General features: G+C 39.1%; 1 protein-coding gene across 2 annotated transcripts in view; it reads right to left on the bottom strand.

Moving 5' to 3' along the window:
- LOC125452714 (venom phosphodiesterase 2-like) overlaps positions 1–18,953 on the bottom strand; it is a 116,854-nt gene that overhangs the window by 4,836 nt on the left and 93,065 nt on the right. Inside the window, exons 17-23 of one of the 2 annotated variants that reach the window (XR_007247583.2) lie at positions 18,535–18,713; positions 18,381–18,432; positions 14,270–14,424; positions 9,900–10,032; positions 4,418–4,492; positions 3,235–3,413; positions 1,596–1,704 (exon numbers count right to left, since the gene is read on the bottom strand). Coding sequence is in view for 1 of the 2 variants with exons in the window: in XM_048531428.2 (XP_048387385.1) it covers positions 1,572–1,704; positions 4,418–4,492; positions 9,900–10,032; positions 14,270–14,424; positions 18,381–18,432; positions 18,535–18,713 (727 nt within the window). In the remaining variant the exon portion in view is untranslated. Of the gene's footprint in view, positions 1–1,571; positions 1,705–3,234; positions 3,414–4,417; positions 4,493–9,899; positions 10,033–14,269; positions 14,425–18,380; positions 18,433–18,534; positions 18,714–18,953 lie in introns of those variants that run through there. The other variant, XM_048531428.2, reaches the window with a different exon arrangement.

Genomic DNA, 18,953 nt, shown 5'->3' with positions numbered 1-18,953 from the left:
GTTGAAGGCAGGTGGGCTTTGACCTAAAGGTGCTCTTGATCTGTTGAGAATGGGGTGATGAAGTCAGAGGTCAGGCACCGGGGCCCTCACCAATCGTCTCCTGTCTTTAACACAACCCAGCCCTGGACCGGATGTACTGACAACAATTTACTCACAGTTCATTAATGTGTGGGCTGATCGACTTTAACCCAGTTTGATTCTTACTAGCTCTTCAGCTGCCCATCCTTCTTTCGCTCTTTACAAGCTTATAGCTATCCTCCTTCCCTCAACCCTAGGCTACCAGCCTTGTTAGATACAGTGACCCTCTTCCAACTTTCAAACACAATCTGCAAGCCATTCTACACATCTGAGTCCTGCAGCTTGCGGCCCCATTGCTGACCCCGTTGGGCAACAGACAACATCATCAAGTACTGTCAACGAGCAGCCATGAACTGCCCTCACCACTAATCAATGCCTGTCTGCCTATAAAGGTGGCCCTCTCCCAAACGGACTCTTCATTTGTCACTGGCTGTCTTCAGTGTTATGAGCTTAGCATCCTGAAGAACATGGATTTAGGTGATTTTCATCTTAAGCAACTCCCCTTCCTAGGCCTTGGATGTCAAGATGACAGAGTTTGGTGCAAGCATAGTGAATGGACTTCAAAGTCAAATGTGACGCGGTATACTTTGCAAGGATTAATGTGGAAAGAACATGATGTTGAACAGAGTAAATGTGCACAGACACCTCATTGTCCACATTCACAAATCCCTAAAATGATGACAGGTTAAATTGATCTGCCAGGTTTAAAAATGGGTTATTTGGATTTATAATCAGAGGCATGTAAAATAAAAATGCAAAAATAGCTAGACTTTCATAAATCAATGACTGGGCTCAGCTGGAATCTTGAGCACAATTATAAGCACCACTCTTTAGGAGAGATGTAAAGGCATTACAAAGGGTACAGAGGCACATAGTCTGGGTAATGGCTGGAATGATCGATGAGGAATACACTGGAAAAAGGTAGCATTGCTTCCCTTAGAACATAGGTTTTAATTGAGCAAGTAATGACAAGCTATTCCAAATGAAATATGAGCCAATAACCAGAGTTTAAAACATTAAAATCTCCTACAAAATATTCAGAATGAACATAAGGATAAGTGTTCTCAATCAAATTTGTTGGAATGGTCATCCTATATAGGTGTGGAAGTTAATTCCATAAATAATTTTAAGAGCGATTTGCACAGGTACTAGAGAATGAGTGATGTGCAGGGATATGAACAAAAGCACGGTTATGAGGCTAAGCAAAAGTGCTCTTTGAAAGAGCTATGACAGGGCTTAATGGACCAAATTATTTTGTTCCAAGCTGTGAAATTCTATGATTCATTTTACTCGATATATATTAAATATATTATTAAAATTTTTATGCTTCAGCAATGCTGCCTCAAGAGGAAATATAACACCTTTAAAGACATTGCAGGACATTATTAGTGTCTACCTTAGATTGAATTCCAAAATAACTCTTGGCGATTTCTATAAAGTCACAGGATATTTACGAAACACAGCATCACTGAAAAGTAATGGGAGATACTTACCCCTGGATCATGTCAGGAGTATCAAACTGCCCATCGTAATTTAGATCAAACACAGGTCCACTGATCACATTGATGCCATTTCTCTGCTCAGTATACTTCAGCAGCAAAACATTATGAAAATAATTCCATATCTCTGTCAAAGAAACAAGAAATGACTTTAATATCTTTCATCTTGCAGTATAACGCTAAACATAAATTAAACAAATAACTCAAAGTACTCTGCCTTTCCACTGGCTAGTTGCTGGGTTTCTAACAGGCAAGAAAATTTAATACATGAAAAGAATACAGAAAACATGCAGCTGCCCACATGATTCAATGTTGATGCAAAAATAGTGAAATGCCTTGGCTTCAAAATAACATACAAATGGGTATTCTGTTCTAATCAGCCAGAAGGACATCAAACTTTCTAGGTGTTACAACCAATAGCTTCAGCATAATCTGAACTTCAATTGTTTTGGGTCTAATGTATAGTAGGAAGCTTGCATTTTCATTTTTGGTTGTTGATACATTCCTACTTATTAAAAAGTTGGTGATCCAGAATATCACTTCTTATTTATTTATTCATTCATTCATTCATGGCTTGCGGCTTTTGCTGGCTGGGCCATTTATTTACAATTCATAGTTGCCCTTGAGAAGATGATGGTGAGCTGGTTTCTGGAGATACTGTAGTCCATTTGATGTAGGTAGACCCACAGCGCCAATAGGGAGGGAGTTCCAGAATTTTGACCAAGCGACACTGAAAGAATGAAGATATATTTCCAAGTCAGGATGATGAGTGGTTTGGAGGGCATCTTGCAGATAATGGTATTTCTATGTATCTGCTGCTTTTGTTCTTCTAGATGGTGGTTGTTGTGGACTCGGAAAGTGCTGTCCAAAATGCCTTGAAGAATTCCTGCGGTGCATCTTGCAGATGTCACATACTGCTTCCACTTGGTGTTGATGCTGAAGAGAGCAGATGGTTGTGCATGTGGTGCCAATCAGGCAGGCTGCTTTGTCCTGGGTGGTGTCCATTATTAAATATTGAAGGAGCTGCACTCATCTTGGCAAGTAGGGATATTCGGTCACGGTGTTGACTTGTGCCTTGTAGATGTTGGCCAAGCTTTGGGAAGACAGGATGCGAGTTACTCACTGCTGATTATCTAATCTCTGACATGCTCTTGCAGCCACTGTAAGTATATGGCAAGTCCAGTTCAGTTTCTGGTCAATGATAACCTACAGAATGTTGATAAATGGGAGATTTGGTGATGATAATGCGAGTGAATGTCAAGGGGTAATGATTAGATTCTCTGTTGGTGATTGTGACTGCATAGCACTTGCTGCATTTGGGTGTGGCCTGCTTCAGTATTTTGAGGAGTTGCAAATGGTGTTGAACATTGTTCAGTGATGGCTGCACATCCCCACTTCTGACCTTATGTTGGAGGGAAGGTCATTGATGAAGCTGTTGAAAATGGTTGGGACCAGGACACCACACTGAGGAACTCCTGCAGTTATTCTGGAGCTGAGATGACTGATCTCCAACCATCTTCCTATGTGCCAGATATGACTTCAACCAGCGTAGAATATTCCCCTCCCTTCCCAAATTCCCAATAACTTCAGTTTTGCTAGGGCTCCTAAATGCCACACACAATCAATTGATCTTGATGTCAAAGGCAGTCACTCTCACCTCATCTCTGGAATTTGGTCCACAAAGTCCAGTTGCATTTCTTTTTTGCGACTTCTTGGTAGTTTAGACATTAAGAGGTTTCCTAGGCCAGTTTCAGAGGACAGTTAAGAGTAAAGCACAATGCTGTAGGTATGGATTCACAAGAGGGTCAAACCAGGTAAAGACTTCAGTTTCCCTTCCTTAAAAAGGAAATTAATGAACAGTTTGGTTTTAATGACAACCAACAATGGTTTTGTGGCCAACATTAGTCTTTTAATTACAGATTTCAATCAAGTACAGTTCCATCATCAGCCATGGTGAAATTTGTACCCAGGTCCCCTGAGCACTACCTGGATCTCTTATTAATTAGTTCAGCAACAATACCATTTAGCCAACACCTCCCCAAACCACACTTCTGTGCATATCTATAATTCCCAAATGTACAGTCACTGCTTCACTTTGGTGTTATGAATGGATAGCTTACAGGTAGTTCAGGTAATTAGTTTAGTGAAAAACCTAACAGGGTGCATATTTGAAACAAACACTGAGAATGCCAAGAAACACAGCAGGTCTGGCAGCATCTGTGAAGGGAGAAACAAAGTTAAAATTTTGGGCCTAGACCCTCCTGATGACCTACTTCCCCACTCTTCTGATGCTGCCTGATGTGCTGTGTTCCTCCAGCTCCACACTGTATTGATTTTGACTCCAGCATCTTCAGTTCTTGCTATCTTAAAGTTAACATTTTGAGCCTGGTATGGCTCTTCCTCAGAACTGCTCTATTAATACAATACCATTAAACAGGAATATATCATCTTGTGATTTTTTTGTATAAATTTAAATGGTGATGAATAGCTTTTAATCAAGTGTTCAAACAAGTCATAATAGCTGAGAGAGAGAGACAGAGACAGAGAGAGTTGATGTTCTATAAATCACAAAGGAACTCCTCAAACTATAAGCAGCTTGCTCCATTCAATCAGCTGATCACTATTGCCATTAGCTATGTTACTTCTCACAAACAGTTAGAATATTAAGCGATGACTCAATACAAGTAATTAAAACATTCAATTTAAATTCAAATTGAGCCACAGCAGAATTATCAAATGACCACAAAAACAATCACAATTACTGCAGAAACAAAACATGGAAATAGACATTCCATTATGACAATTATTTGATCAAGTAATATGAAATATTCATTACTTACTTTGGAAGGCTTTGTACATAGGTACAAGGTTGCTGGTGAATAGAGCTTCAAATTGATATTGTCCAGATTGCAAGTCTAGATAAAAAGTGGACATGTTTTAATGTAAAAAAAAGAAACTTGTTGCTAACAAAAGCATATTTGCCAGGATGAGTTTACTTTATTCAGTGATAAAACTGGCTGCAGATACCAACTGAGACTGATATCCCAGCCGGAAGATTTTCTACTGTTGTTGGGAGGAGTTTAAAACAGCTTGTCAGGGCATGGGAATCTGAGGGGTAACCCAAACTGAAAGCAGCAAAGTTTAACAGTAAGTCAAAAAGAAAACGAAAGAAACAAAGATAAACACTGAGAATACTACAAATGTAAAATGATGTCAAAGAGCTAAAGTTAAGGGCACTTCGCCTGAATCACAAGGTAAATAATCTAAAGGCACAAATAGATGCCCAAGAGTATGATCTTAATGCTGTTACAAAAACCATGGCTGCATGGTAACCAGGCAAGGAAAGAATATTTAAGGGTACTCAAACTTTAAGAGAGACAGGTCAGGAAGAAAGGGAGGTGGAGTTGCACTGATAATAAGAGAAAGAATCAGTACATTAGTAAAGAAAGGTCTCACTTTGGAAGAACAATGTGTGGAATCCATTTGGGTGAAACTAAGAAACAGCAAAGGGACAGCAGACACTGGATAAAAATACTCATAGTTCATCAAATAGTAATGGTAATGTGGGGCATGATATTAATCAGGAGATGAGAAGCGTATGTAGCATTAGCCACACAGCTATCGTGGGATACCTCAGTCTGCATATATTCTGGGTAAGCTAATCGAATACAGCCTCACAGTGAAGGGATGACCCTTTAGAATTGAGAGGAGGAGGAATTTCTTCAGAGAGTGGTGAATGTGTGGAACTCACTGTCAATCCATTGAGTGCCTTTAAGACAGAAATAGATGGATTCTTGATCATTGAGGGTATCACGGATTATGGGGAGCAAGCAGGAGAACGGGGTTGAAAAACAAATCTGCTATGACTGAAATGGCAGTCCAGACATGATGGACTGAATGGCCTAATTCTGTTGCTCTATCTTATGCAGCTTTAAAGCTGTGAAGGATGAATGTAGAAGGGTAAGTTTTCTAGAGCAGCATGTTGAGGAGCCAAATATAGGTCATTCTATTTTAGATCTGGTTTTATACAATAACAGCAAAGTAACAATTTTGTTGTTAAATAACTTCTGGGGATGAGCAACTATAATACGCAAAAATTTTACATTATAGCTGAAATAGAGGTAGTTCAATCTGAAGCAAGGGTGTCATAAATTTGAATAAGGCAAATTATGAAGGCAAGAGGCAGAAATTGGCTGAGGTGGATTCAGAAAATAAATTAAAAGGGATAACTTTACCTAGGTAATGGATAGTCTTTAAAGAGTTATCACACGACTCTACAACAACTATTATTCCTTCAAGGCGTAAACTCTAAAAAGGTCACTCAATAGTGGCCAAGAAAGGCATCTCAGGATACATAAAATTAAATGGAAAGTCCCTAATATTGTCAGAAAATAGCAGTAATTCTGAGGACTGGGAGGTTTACACAACACAATAAAGGAGCACCACGAAACTGATAAGGAAAGGATGACTGGAATACACTCGCAATCTCACAAAATACATGAAAACAGTCTGTAAAAGCTTCTGCAGATATATAAAAAGGAATCGTTTGGCTTAAGCACATGTGGGTCCATTACAGGCACAGTCAAGAGAATTTCTAATGGAGAGTAAAGAAATGGGAGAAAAGCTAAACGATTCCTTGTGTCTATTTTCACTGAGGGAGATACCAGTGCTACAGATTTGAACGGCTATGGAGAATCAGTTGTTGAAGGAAATTAGCAGTCGTGAGAAGTCTGTACTGGAGAATTAACGGGGCCAAAAGTTGATAAATTCTTTGGACTTGACAGGATACATCCCAGACCGTTGAAAGAGGAGGCAACAAAGTTAGTCGATGCACTACCGATTATCTTTTAAAATTCTCCAGAGTCTGGATTGGTTCCTATGGCATAGTCTGGTGATGAAGAAGGATTCTAGGGAAGGGATAAGCCAGCCATAGTTAACCAGCGATTGCATCAGACGGAAAGAACAAAATTTAATGCGCACAGATTACTGGTAAACCAGAGATTTGGGAAAGTTTTAAAGTCCCGCAGAAGGAAACCAAAATAAAACAAATAAAAAGAGGACAAATATAAACCATGAGGGTAAACATAAGTTAATTCAAGATTGACAGCAAGAGCTTCTTTAAAAGTATAAGAAAAGAAAGAGAAGCCAAAGTGAGCATAGGCCTCTAAAAGAATGATGCCGGCAAAATAACAATGGGGAACCAGGAAAAAGCACAGGATTCTTCATAGTTGAGGACACAAATAGCATCCCAACATTACTGAATATTCAAAGGGCAAAAAGGTCAGGAAATAAATACAGTCATTGTCGCTAGAGAAACTAATGGCCGATAAATCCCCTGGTCCTGATGTGATGCATCCTAGGATACTAAATGAATTAAGTGCAAGAATGTGGACATGTTGGTTATAACCTTCCAGGGATCCTTGGATTTTGAATATATTTGAGTAAAGGATTGGAAAACTGCCAGAAATTTAATTAGAAAGGACAGGAGACACAAAACAGGTAATTTATAGTCTAATAAGCATAACATCCATTATTTGGAAAATATGAGAGTCTGTTATAAAGTACTTAATAGCAAAACATTTAGAAATGCATAACATGATCAAGCAGAGCAAAGATGGCTCCATGAAGGGGAAATAATGGTTGATGAATTTAAGAGAATTCTTTGAGGAGTTAACAAGCAGAATAGATAAAGGGGAAGCATTGGATGCAATATATTTGAATTTTCAAAAAAACAACTCGATAAAGGTACCACACATCTGGCCATTTAATAAAATATGAGCTCTTGGTGATGGAAGTAGCATATTAGCATGGATAGAGGATTGGCTAACTAATAAAAGACAGAGTTGGGACAGGGAGGAGGGGCATATTCAGGCTGGCAACCTCTAAGTAGTGATGTTTCAGAGGGTCCAATGTAAGGCCCACAATTATTTACAATGTATATCAACGACTTGAATAAGGTAATGAATGTACTATCGCCACATTTACCGGAGACACAAAAATAGGTGGGAATGCAAGTGGTGACAGATGACACAAACATTCTGCAGAGAGATGAGGATGGGTTGAGTGAGCAGGTAAAACGTAGCAGATGAAATATGACATGGGAAATGTAATATTATGTAGTTTAAGGCTGCACAGTGGCTTAGTGGTTAACAGTGCTGCCTCACAGTGCCAGGTACCCAGGTTCAATTCCAGCCTGGGCCAACTGTCTGTGTGGAGTTTGCACATTCTCCATGTGTCTGCGTGGGTTTCCTCTGGGTGCTCCAGTTTCCTCCCAAGGTCTAAAGATATGTAAGTTTGGTGGATTGGCCATGCTAAATTGCTCATAGTTCAGGGATGTGTAGGTTTGGTACATTAGCCCTGGGAAATGCTGGGTCACAGGGATTGGGTAAGGGGATAGGTCTGGGTGGAATGCTGCTCAGAGGGTCAGTGTGGACTTCTTGGGCCACATGGTCTTCTTCCATGCTGTGGGGATTCTATGACTTGCATGCAACAAGAATAGAGGAACTGAAAACTATTTAAAAGGAGAAAGACTGCAAAAAGATAAAGAACAGAGGAATTTGGAAGTGCTCATTCATGAATCACGAAGAACTAGCATCAAAGTTCAGCAGATAATAGGGAAAACAAATGGAAAGTAGGCCCTTATTCCAAAGGAATGGAAAATAAATGAGAGAAGTTTTGCTTAAAATGTACCAAGGCACTAAGCACACCATGAATGGTTTTGAAGCTCTTACCTAAAGGAAAGAAATACTGGCACTGGAGATGTCCAGACAGGTTTTTCAGACTGATCCAGGTGTGGAGGGATTGTCTTATAAAGGAGAGGTTGAGTACATTGGGTCTATATTCATTGAAATTTTGAAGGATTAAAGGTTTTTAAGAGGACTCGATATGGTAGACACAGAAAGGATTTTCTCCTTGTGAGAGTGTCTGGGAACAGAGGGCATTGTTTCAGACAAAGCGTTCACATATTTAATACAGAGATCAGGAAAAATTTCTTCTTTCAGGGTAGTCAACTTGCAGAATCTTTTACTATAGAGGGCTGTATTTGTTGTGTTGTTAAGTATATTCAAGGCTGAGATAAAACAGATTTTTAGACACTAAAGGTATCAATGGTCATAGGGAAAGGCAGGAGAGTGCAGTTGAGGATGATCAGATCTGCCATGGCCTCACTCAATAGCAGAACAGGCTCAATGGGCTGAACGGCCTACATCTGCTCCCAAAACTCATGGATAGACACGGTGAATATGGGATATATGTTTTCGCTGGTTGGGGAGTCTAGAAACAGTGAGCACAATTTAAAAATAAGGAGAATGCCACTTTGATCCACGATTAGGAGAACTGTTTTGCTCAGAGGGGGTGAATCTTTGGAATTTTCTACCACATAGGCCTGTGGAAGATCCGTCTTTGAGCTTATTTAAAAGTTCACATTGATAGATTTTTTTGATACTAAGTGGTGTACAGGGTTATGGGGATGGCGTGGGTAAAAGGCATGGAAGTGTTCTATCACCCACAACCATACTGAATGATGGGCAGGCTTGGTGGCCTAATCTTTGTTCCTTTGATGGCATGATATTGACTTTGATTGAGAGTCACATTCGCAATGTCTGAAACCCAAGATGTCACCTTACTATTTCAGCTAAAGAAATGCTCAATTCTAATATCAGTTTGTTGCCAAGATTTGTTTCCTTGTTGAATGTGCATTTCTAGTTTGGGCCTCTGAATCAATCATTTAGATTAATTTTACTGGCAGGCAGGAAGGGACTGTCAGGGTCAATGATTTCTTTTCATATAGACAGATAGTAGAGATCAAATATCTGAGTCAGCCATCCCTTCATAGATATGATGGAGCAGAATTAGTGGGAAGTTCTGCTGGGACTTTTGGACATCAGCCTCATTTTCACTTCTCCTGTTTGCTGCTGTCAAACAGCATGAAAATGGGCATCGTAGCCAAGGTTGGTGGGGGTGGGGGGTATCCACATATCCTGGGAACTGTAATTTGAAACTGCAATAAGGTGTTCCAATGCTTTTACTAGAGCTGTGTAAAGTGTTCAGGAACAGCTGAATTCTTCTACTGAAAAATATGATAACAAGTCTTAGATAATTCAACAAAAATTACAACAATAAGAGGTAAACAGCAGCAATTTATCCCATGCTTCAGCTACAACGGAGATAATAGCGATTCTTCTTACTACTTGCGGGACATTTTATTTCCGATGTGAAACAACAGTTTGCATAAGTTGTAACGAACCTCTAAATAGCTTTAACAGAAATCAGAGGTATTCAAAAAGTTTATGTAATTTGAACACGAAGTGATGCTTCACTTACTGGGTGGATAAAGGAATCCATAAGTTATGTCCTGATCTTTATTAATGTATGAACTTTGGTTTACGGTAGAAGGAATTCGAACATCAACAAGCACACAGTCTAGAATGTTTGGTAAAGGAGCAACTGAATTTTCCTGTTAATAAAACAAAATAAACATCTTAATGTGCAAAAAACTTTCTACAATAAGGCTCTCAATAAATCAAAAGCTAGGTAATATTAACAATGTAACTACAGACACACTTCCTTTGGCTCTAGTTCTATATTTTTTGGTTGCAGACAAAGTGCAAATGCATTTTATAACAGTTACCACAAACATGTGCATTTTCAAATGAGTCCACTGATGGGTTCAAGCGGCACCCAGCACCTTAATGTCTGGCTTGGGGCCATGCTTTTCATTTCTCAGCATCGTTAGAGAAATGGGAAAAACAATTAACTGTTGGATGACACAGAGTATAGTGCTGCAGTAAACTGAAGACACCACACTACTTGGTGTTTGGCTTGATGACTAAAAGTAGTAATAAACAACTTTATGAGAAGTGAATACTCTTTGTTGTCCTTTCTGCTATCAAAATAATTTTAAAAGTAAATTTCATCATCCTAACATTGCAATGCCTTTACAAGTTATCAACGGCACACCTAAAAAAAACTTCGTAAAATCCAACAATATTATAAATCCAAAGCTAAAGACTTTGAAAATTACAAAAATAAGACAAATAAAACACAATAAAAGCTGTAACTGATTCATTATTTCTGCTTCTAGTCTCCAAAAAGTGCAGAGGGGAACACTAAACCTCAGTTACTGAATAGTGAAGTTGAATACATAAAGGAAGTATTGCACAGGATAGGAATCTCCTAATTTCAGTGATTAAATGGAATTACCAAGTATCTCCTCACCTGTAAAATGCTCAATACAATTCTCATTGCTCAACATTTTCTCATCACATATTGCACTAACTTCAAGCAAAGAAAAATGTGCAGAAAAACCTACATCATCTGGATATCAAAGCACTGGCCACTGAAAACAGTTTCTTCTTTCTTATGAATTTGAACCACTATTTAGGTGAAAATTAAATGACCAGAAATAATTAAAATGAATTTTCACAGCAGGGAGAAACCGAATTTGATAGTGATTTCAATGTCTCAAACAGCATTATGTCACTGTTGTAGTTGGTTGGCTTGTTCAGCTGGTTCGTTGTTTTTCCCCGCAGACGTTTCATTACCATGTTTGGTAACATCGTCAATGCAGCCTCTGATGAAGCGCAGTTGTATTTTCCCACCTGTTATTTAAACTCTGGTGTCCATTGAGCTCAGGTACCTCAATTCCGGTTTTCCGTCACAGTTTATGATTCTACTCTACTCTCTTCATCAATTTCTTTGTCCTTCATTGTTGAATTCTTAAATTCTCACAATTTGGAGCCTTATAATTATTTTGATACCTGTCTAAGCCTCTCTCTTTCATAAAATGTTATCTATACCTTCCCTTGTTAGCCATGGCTCTCTTGCTGTTCCTTTTGGGCAATTTTACCTTAAAGCAATGTATGCTTTTTTGAAAACAAAGCACCTACAGTAGTTTCGGACAGTAACTCAGTTTCTCTCTCCATAAATGCTGCCAGACCAATTGAATTTCTCCAGTGTTTTCTACTTTTATTACAATCTCCAGCATCTACAGTTCTTTGCTTTTATCTACAGAAGCTGTCAAAACGTGTACTTTACTTGAATAAACATCTGATCAAGTGCCAAGTCTCAACCAGAACATCTCAGCACAGATCAGTTCAGTGAGGATTTCCTAATTGCCTGTAGATTTAATGGTATACATTAAAATGTCCAATGCACCTGCAACCCCTGTGAAAAACAGTGAATACAATAAAAGAAAGATCTAATTCACAATATTCCTAGTTGAACATCCATTCACAGAAGAATCACCAAATAGTTAGGGTGTGGAAAGAGGCCATATGGTCCATCGTGCCTACAGTGGTTCTGAGCATTTTGATTGGGTACCAATCTCCTGTGTTTACCCTGCATATTGATTATTTATATATAAACATCCAATGCCCTCTCGAATGAGTCAATTGAACCTGCCTTCACCACACTTCCAGGCAGAGCTCTCTACATCCTAACCACACTGTCTGAAAAAAAACCTCACTCACCTCATTTCTTTTTTGCAAAATACTTTAAAACCGTGCTCTCAATCCATTTACAAGTGGATACAGTTTCTCCCTATCCACTGTCCAGAGTCCTTGTGATTTTTAAATCTTCTATCAAATCTGCTGATAGCCATCGCCTTTCTCAGGAAAAGCGTCACAACTTCTCCAGTCTTTCCTCATAACTGAAATGTGTCATTCCTGTAGCCACTCTCATAAAGAGGCATTATTTGGCTATAAAAGATGTGTATGAATTCATGGGAAACCTAACTTTTAGATGGAAAGTAGAGTGAAGATGTCTGCAATTATATAGCACCTTTCATAATCTGTTATAAAGAGCTATATTTCACGATGATACTGAAATAACTGCCTAGAGGCCGGTATCCCATCACTAAGTCATCCTGCATTTACAGGTTTACATTACACTAGCTGTGACCAGCCGGCTCAGAGTCAGTTCCTAATTTCAGGAATTCTCTGAATCGCGTGTTTATATCTGTCAGCCAGGGCTCCCTGATTGGGGTTGTTCGCCTGGGCCAATCAAGGATCTTATAGTTAATAAGATCTACCTGGTTCCAATCAGTACATCAATTCCCCCCTAAGTCTAGGAAATGTAGGCCTGGTCTTTCTCCGCTAGCTTCTCCTGGTATGTTTTCGCCCAAAGGTCCAGTTCCTCTGACTCTGACAATGAGCAGCGTGTACCAGACTGTAGTCTGTCTGATGTCTGGAGTTTCTCAGGAGAGTTTCCTCCCCTTCAGTAACAGTATTGAGGCCACACCTATCTTGGGCGAGACAGAGGGGGACAACCCACTGTTTCTCAAAGGGATTCTGGCTGCTGACGAGCCAGGAATGTTTTGCTCCTGCCCTGTTTGTGAGGTAGCAGCTTCCAGGTGATCCACATGTTTGTGAAGGAATGTATCGCCTACCCCAATGTTGTATGTCAAGAGACCTCACCTCATCTCGTACCCATACAGGGCCATTTCCACGGTTCCAGTGTCAAATTTCGTCCCCTGAATAAAACCGCTCTCTCGTTTAGAGAGAGCACATGGCTGGCACTGGCATTCCTGCTGCCATTTCCTGATCCCCCTTCTCTCGTGCATCCCAGGTCTGGGAATATCATGTTTAATCTGGTGCAAAGTCTTCTCCCCATCAGCAACACTGCGGGAGCAATCCCTGTATTTGCTTAATCTAACAGGAACCGGCAGGAGGAATGCCAGTGCTGGTCCCACGCTTCCCCTAAGCAACAGACAGTTTACTTCAGGGGACCAGGTTTGGTGCCGGAAGCATGGAAATGGCCCGGCATGGGAATGAGACGCGGACAATGCAAGGTCAGGTCATGCGGCATTGGATAGGTGAGGCTTCCTGAATTAAACTCTCTCTTGCTTAGAGGAAGCATGTGGCCTGTTGCTGTTTCAGTTACAATCAAAGAAATTGGAACCACAATTTGACATTTCATTTGATAGACGTCATGTTATTTGGAAGCTCCGACAGTGTAATATTGCATTTATAGAGGATACTTGAAACCATGATTGTCGTCTTGGTGATATGATATTACCACTCTGTTGAGGCTTACATTTAAAGATTTTTAATCACAATGTGCATTTTCTTTAATCATATCTCAATATAGAATAGGACATCACAAAACTTGCCATCAAATCTTTGTCTGACGGAGCTACAATGCAAAAAAAACAGAACTAAAATAAAATTATTAGAAGGATTTGGATGGTTTAACTTAATTAATGTTACAGTTGGAACAATTGTAGGGATTTCTCCCAATTTCTTCCTGCAACTTCGGTGGACAATCAGTGGGAGCCCTGAAGAAATGAGGCAAACAGCCCATTAAATGATTCTCCAGTGAGCTCCCACAAAAGTCAGTACAGATCTAAAAAATCCCTGTACTTCTTCAACCCTCGCTGTTTTAAGTATGCAATGGAAGCTGCTTTTAACACCGTGGAATTTCCTAGGAAAAAAAAGCGTTCACGTGGTGTTTGTTAACTCGTAAACAAATAAATGTAATTGCTGTTTGCTAACAAATATGATCCCTAAATATGACCGTATAGTTTCAATTTGAGTCAATGGTCTTTTTTTGTCAATAAACTACACATACAAGTAACTGAATTTTTATTCAAAGTCAACTCTGTAATTAATACACTTGTCTAAAGGAAAATTTTCAAAGAATATCAAATAAAAACAATGTAAATAACAAAAATATGATACTAATTGGAAACTTACAGATTTGTTGATAGTGTATGCACTCCACAATGGCATTAGAATGTCATGGCTGTATCCACTTACATACAAATGTTGATGCAGGAGGCACCAGTTACTGTTGTCCTGCAAAACTCTTGGTCGTCCATATGGCAAGTGATGTTCATTAGCCCCTTCAACTAGGAAATATAATATACAAAGTTAGCAACATTTGTTTAATACAAATAATTTCTAACAGTTGCAATGCAGTCACTAGACCCCAAATGTCATGCAATTTAAACAAACATAAGTCCATTGATCTGGGTATATCAGCATATGGGTCATAAATACCAGCTTATAATTGTTATTCGAATAGTATACAATATTCAAGAATTACCTCCTGGAGGAATACCTTTGTGGGTATTTAAAGAACTTTGATGAAAAAAAGAACAGAACACGTTGCAAACTCTAACAGCTAACATTAATATTCATGCTTAAAGATTCAACTTGCAGAAATGACTCTTTTTGAAGTTTTAAATCTACCATCTACCTTCAGGTGAGATAAATTGCCTTCAAGTATAGTCATTTTAATATCTTTTAAATATGTTTTATTCCTCATTGGTGCTTGACAATTAGTAATTGACTTGAAAGAAGATAAGGCACAGAGGATCACATATCTATCACAAAGCTCACCCAACTTTCCTCTACCTACTTCATATAGGTAATTATGTCCAAATGCAAATCATAAAAAAGGCAGTAAGAGAAAGGTAACAAAACAATCAAAATTACATGCTTTCAGACCACCTCATTTAATTAGTAAATTAGATATGAGTAAACAAGCCATCCAGATCTTATCTGCTTTTTAATCAAAGGGTCAAGAACAAATTAGTTACCCAAGTCTCTATTCAGAGAAACAAAGGCTTGAAATAGTTCATTTTTGTATTACTACTTACGGTTTGTACAAACTCCCACAGGTGGGACCAGAAACAGTTTGCTAACTGCAGGTCATTACCAATTCTGTCAAAATACTTAATACATGCTGGTAACATACTGGCACAGGGCCCTGCTGACATAACAGATTTGATTTGGTGTTCCGTTTATGAAACTCTTCTCATGAAGCTACAAGTTAGAAAATACACTTCTAATGATTTCCCACACATCAGGTGTAAATGTATTTGATAGCTCTATAGGCTTATGGTCCAAGTTAAGGGAGAAGTCAAATCACAGAGTGAAACTTGAATTAATATGAATTACCATGGTAGTCAGTCATAGAAATACTCATGAGGCTGCCAATGTATTTTTAAATTAAATAACAAGCATATTACAGGAAATAAAAGAAATAAACACTATAAGAGACAATTTGGAAAGGTCTTATAAAGAATAAAAACAAAAATTCAATCTTTTTCCCCACCAATACACTTTATAGGTAGTTAACCTCAGTGAAGTATCACTCCTATATGGACTCATTAATTTCTTGCTAAACTGACGTGGTCACAAGGGTTTCCTTTTGGGACTTCCTGCATATTCACCAAATGCAATTCTCTTTGTCTCTCCTGAAGATACACGATAAGTCAGTGAAGGATCTATTGCTGCAATTGTACAGGGCCTTGGTGAGAAATCACACATGGAATACCATGTAGAGTTTTGGTCTCCTTATCTGAGGAAGGATGTTCTGGCTATGGAGAGACAGTAAGGATTTACCAGACTTATTCCTGGGTTTGGGAGTACGGAAGTATGAAGAGAAACTGGATCGGTCAGGACTATATTCACAGAAGTTTGAAAAATGCAGGGGGGTCGTTTAGAAACCTACGAAATTCTAATATTCCAAAACTAGAGGGCATAGGTTTAAGGTGAGAGGGGAAAAGATACAAAAGGGACCTAAGGGGCAACTTTTTCACACAGAGAGCGGTGTGTATACGGAATGAGCCGTGAGATCAAGTGGTGGAGGCTGGTACAATTACAACATTTAAAAGGCATCTGGATGGATATATGAATAGGAAGAGCTTACAGCATTATGGGCCAAAAGTCGGCAAATGCGCAAGATTAATTTAGGATATCTGGTCGGCATGGAAGAATTGGACCAAAGGGTCTGTTTCCTTGCTATACATCTCTATGACTCTGTGATTAGACAGGGTACAAGCTAAAATGATGTTCTAATGACTGGGGAATCCAGAACCATGGGTCACAGTCTAAAGATAGGGGATAGATCATTTTGGGCTGAGATGAGAAAAAAATGTCTTCACCTAGACAGCAGCGAACCTGTGGAAGTCGCTACCACAGAAAGAAGTTGAGGTCAAAATACTGAATGTTTCCTGGAAGGAGCTGGACACGCATTTGGGGTTAGAGGGATCAAAGGATATGGGGGTAAAGCAGGAACAGGCTATTGAGTTGGACAATCAGCCACAGTCGTATGAATGTCAGAGCAGGGTCAAAGGGCCGAACGGCCTACTCCTGTTCCGATTTTCTCAGTGAGCTTGAAGAAAAATTTCTATGGATCTTCCTAATTACTTTTGACCACGTTCAGGCTGCGAAACAGCACCATCTACTGCTTTTGCTATTTTCTTCTAAACTGAAGAGGTTTCTGGCCTCTGACATTTCTATCCATCTTCCTTTCTGGGCCATAACAGCTCAACTTAGTGAGCACTTTAACAATGATCTCACCGGGTAGCTTTTCGAGGAAGCATGGGGAGAATGTGGGAACGTACTGGGGTCAAGGAGGCACAAGGAGGAGGAAACCTATCCCTGGCACAGTCACAATCTCACCAAGTTTCACCGGGTTCTGGGTAAAGTCCAAAAAAAGGAAGGGAAAGTACCTTAAATGACCAATAATTGGTTTGAGAGGAGACTTAGTTTACCCATAGGCAAGCAGGTTACCAGCACTCCATCCATTTCAGGTAAAATACTCATCCGATGGGCAGCAGCGAGCTGATGATAAACAAGGCTCCACTGCCATGGTGTACTAATTTACACTGCCCCAATCACACCACAAGGCAAGTTATCAAAAGGCAGGCTAGCAGCCTTATGGTAGCAATTTTTGTTAACATCAGAGAACAGAGCTTCCAGTAAAATGGTGTAATACAATATTAGCTTCATTCTTTCTAGGTATGGTAGAAGATTAATTGAAGGTTTAAAAAAAAACCTGGTTAAAAAGAAATTATCGATCAGTTAAGGTAAGAGGCATGGCAACTTTAAGTTGTAACATCAAAATATTCTAATACGTGCTTCCACATGTGTGACGACAACATCCAGGTATACCTCCCTGCCACCTTACCACTGTCTTTTCAAACCACTTTTCAGATCACTTGGTCCAACCATCCAGTTCTGAATGTGCTGAAATTTCCTCTAACTAAATATCGGAAAGTCTGATGACGTTATCTCCAATTCCTAACAGAAACTCCATTTCCTCTCCCTGTAAACGGTCTACTGATGAAACAATTCATTCCTAATCCTGCTCTCATGTTTGACTCGGAGATGAGTTTCTGGCCATGTATCTGTGCCAAGATGCGAATTTTTACCCTGTAAGCTTTAGACTATCCTTTCCTCATATCAGCTTCTGCTCAAACCCCTTGTTACCTCTAGATTTAGTTATTACAACGCACTCTTTGCTGGTCTCAATTGTCCACCCATAAGACCATCCAAATATCGGATACTTGTATCCTTAATCATTCCTGTGAAATGGCCTGGCATATTTTACTGCATTAAAAGCACTACATAAATACAAGTTGTTGTTGTTGTTACGTGCAAAGCTACTGTTTATTGTTTGTCCTGGAGTATTCTCAACATTTGTAGAAACACGTTCTGTATTGTAAATAACGAGTGGGAGGTCAGAGGAGATTACTACAACTGATTATAACTGAATTATTCCAGCAGTTATATAGGTAGGCAGCGGTCCATTTGGATTTTTGAGGAAGTGAAAGTGCAATTAAAACTGCAAAACCTATTAGAACATGGAAGATAGATGCTTAACTTCACTACGGGACAGTAATTTGTCAGGAAGAACATTATGTTGAACCCGACAGAATAATAGTCACCTGGCTTTTACAAAAGACAAATACCACCCAGGCAGTAGAGATGAAAATCCAACCCAGTTTCTGAGGCAGAATAGGCAACATTTGATAACAATAATACTGTTACACTTTGTGTGGTAGTTTCCTACCTTCAATTGAGGAGAGTTTTAATTCCTTGCATGCATCTGCTGGTAACGATTCCTAAAAAGTTGAAATATTTGTGTAAGAAACCAATGTAACAGCTTCTGAAAGCAGTTAGTTGAGTGTCAGATAACAATTGCCATTAAATATCGTCTTCATTACCAGAGAACTGCATTCACAGTTTGTTTGTGGAATAACAGTTGGTCTAAATTTTGTTGAAGAACAAGATGATGTCGAGGATACTTCCTTGGAATGGGTTGGATTGTAGACAGGTTTCTTCAAGAGATGATTTAGACTTCCATGAGTTCCATTGTTGGGTGCAGGAGTGATCTGCAACAAATCTAATGCAAAGGATAATTAACATCAGTACAAAAGAAATTTACTGCTGCGTCTTTAATCTGACTTCGATACTTTCAACATGTGCTGATATTTTAGCATTGCAGTTTGCTTCTCTGGTCATCTCTATCTGTAAACTTCTTAATCTCAGGTTCTATTCAGGTGTGTTTTATAAGACATGCAAGACTTAGAACTGTTTACCAATGCAGGCAATCAGGAAATCAGAGGCATGAAATCAGTTTCTT

Source organism: Stegostoma tigrinum, chromosome 4 (genome assembly GCF_030684315.1).
Source record: "Stegostoma tigrinum isolate sSteTig4 chromosome 4, sSteTig4.hap1, whole genome shotgun sequence".
Classification (NCBI taxonomy): domain Eukaryota; kingdom Metazoa; phylum Chordata; class Chondrichthyes; order Orectolobiformes; family Stegostomatidae; genus Stegostoma; species Stegostoma tigrinum.
The sequence above is the reverse complement of the archived record's forward strand: the minus strand, read 5'-3'. Positions and strand labels throughout refer to the sequence as shown.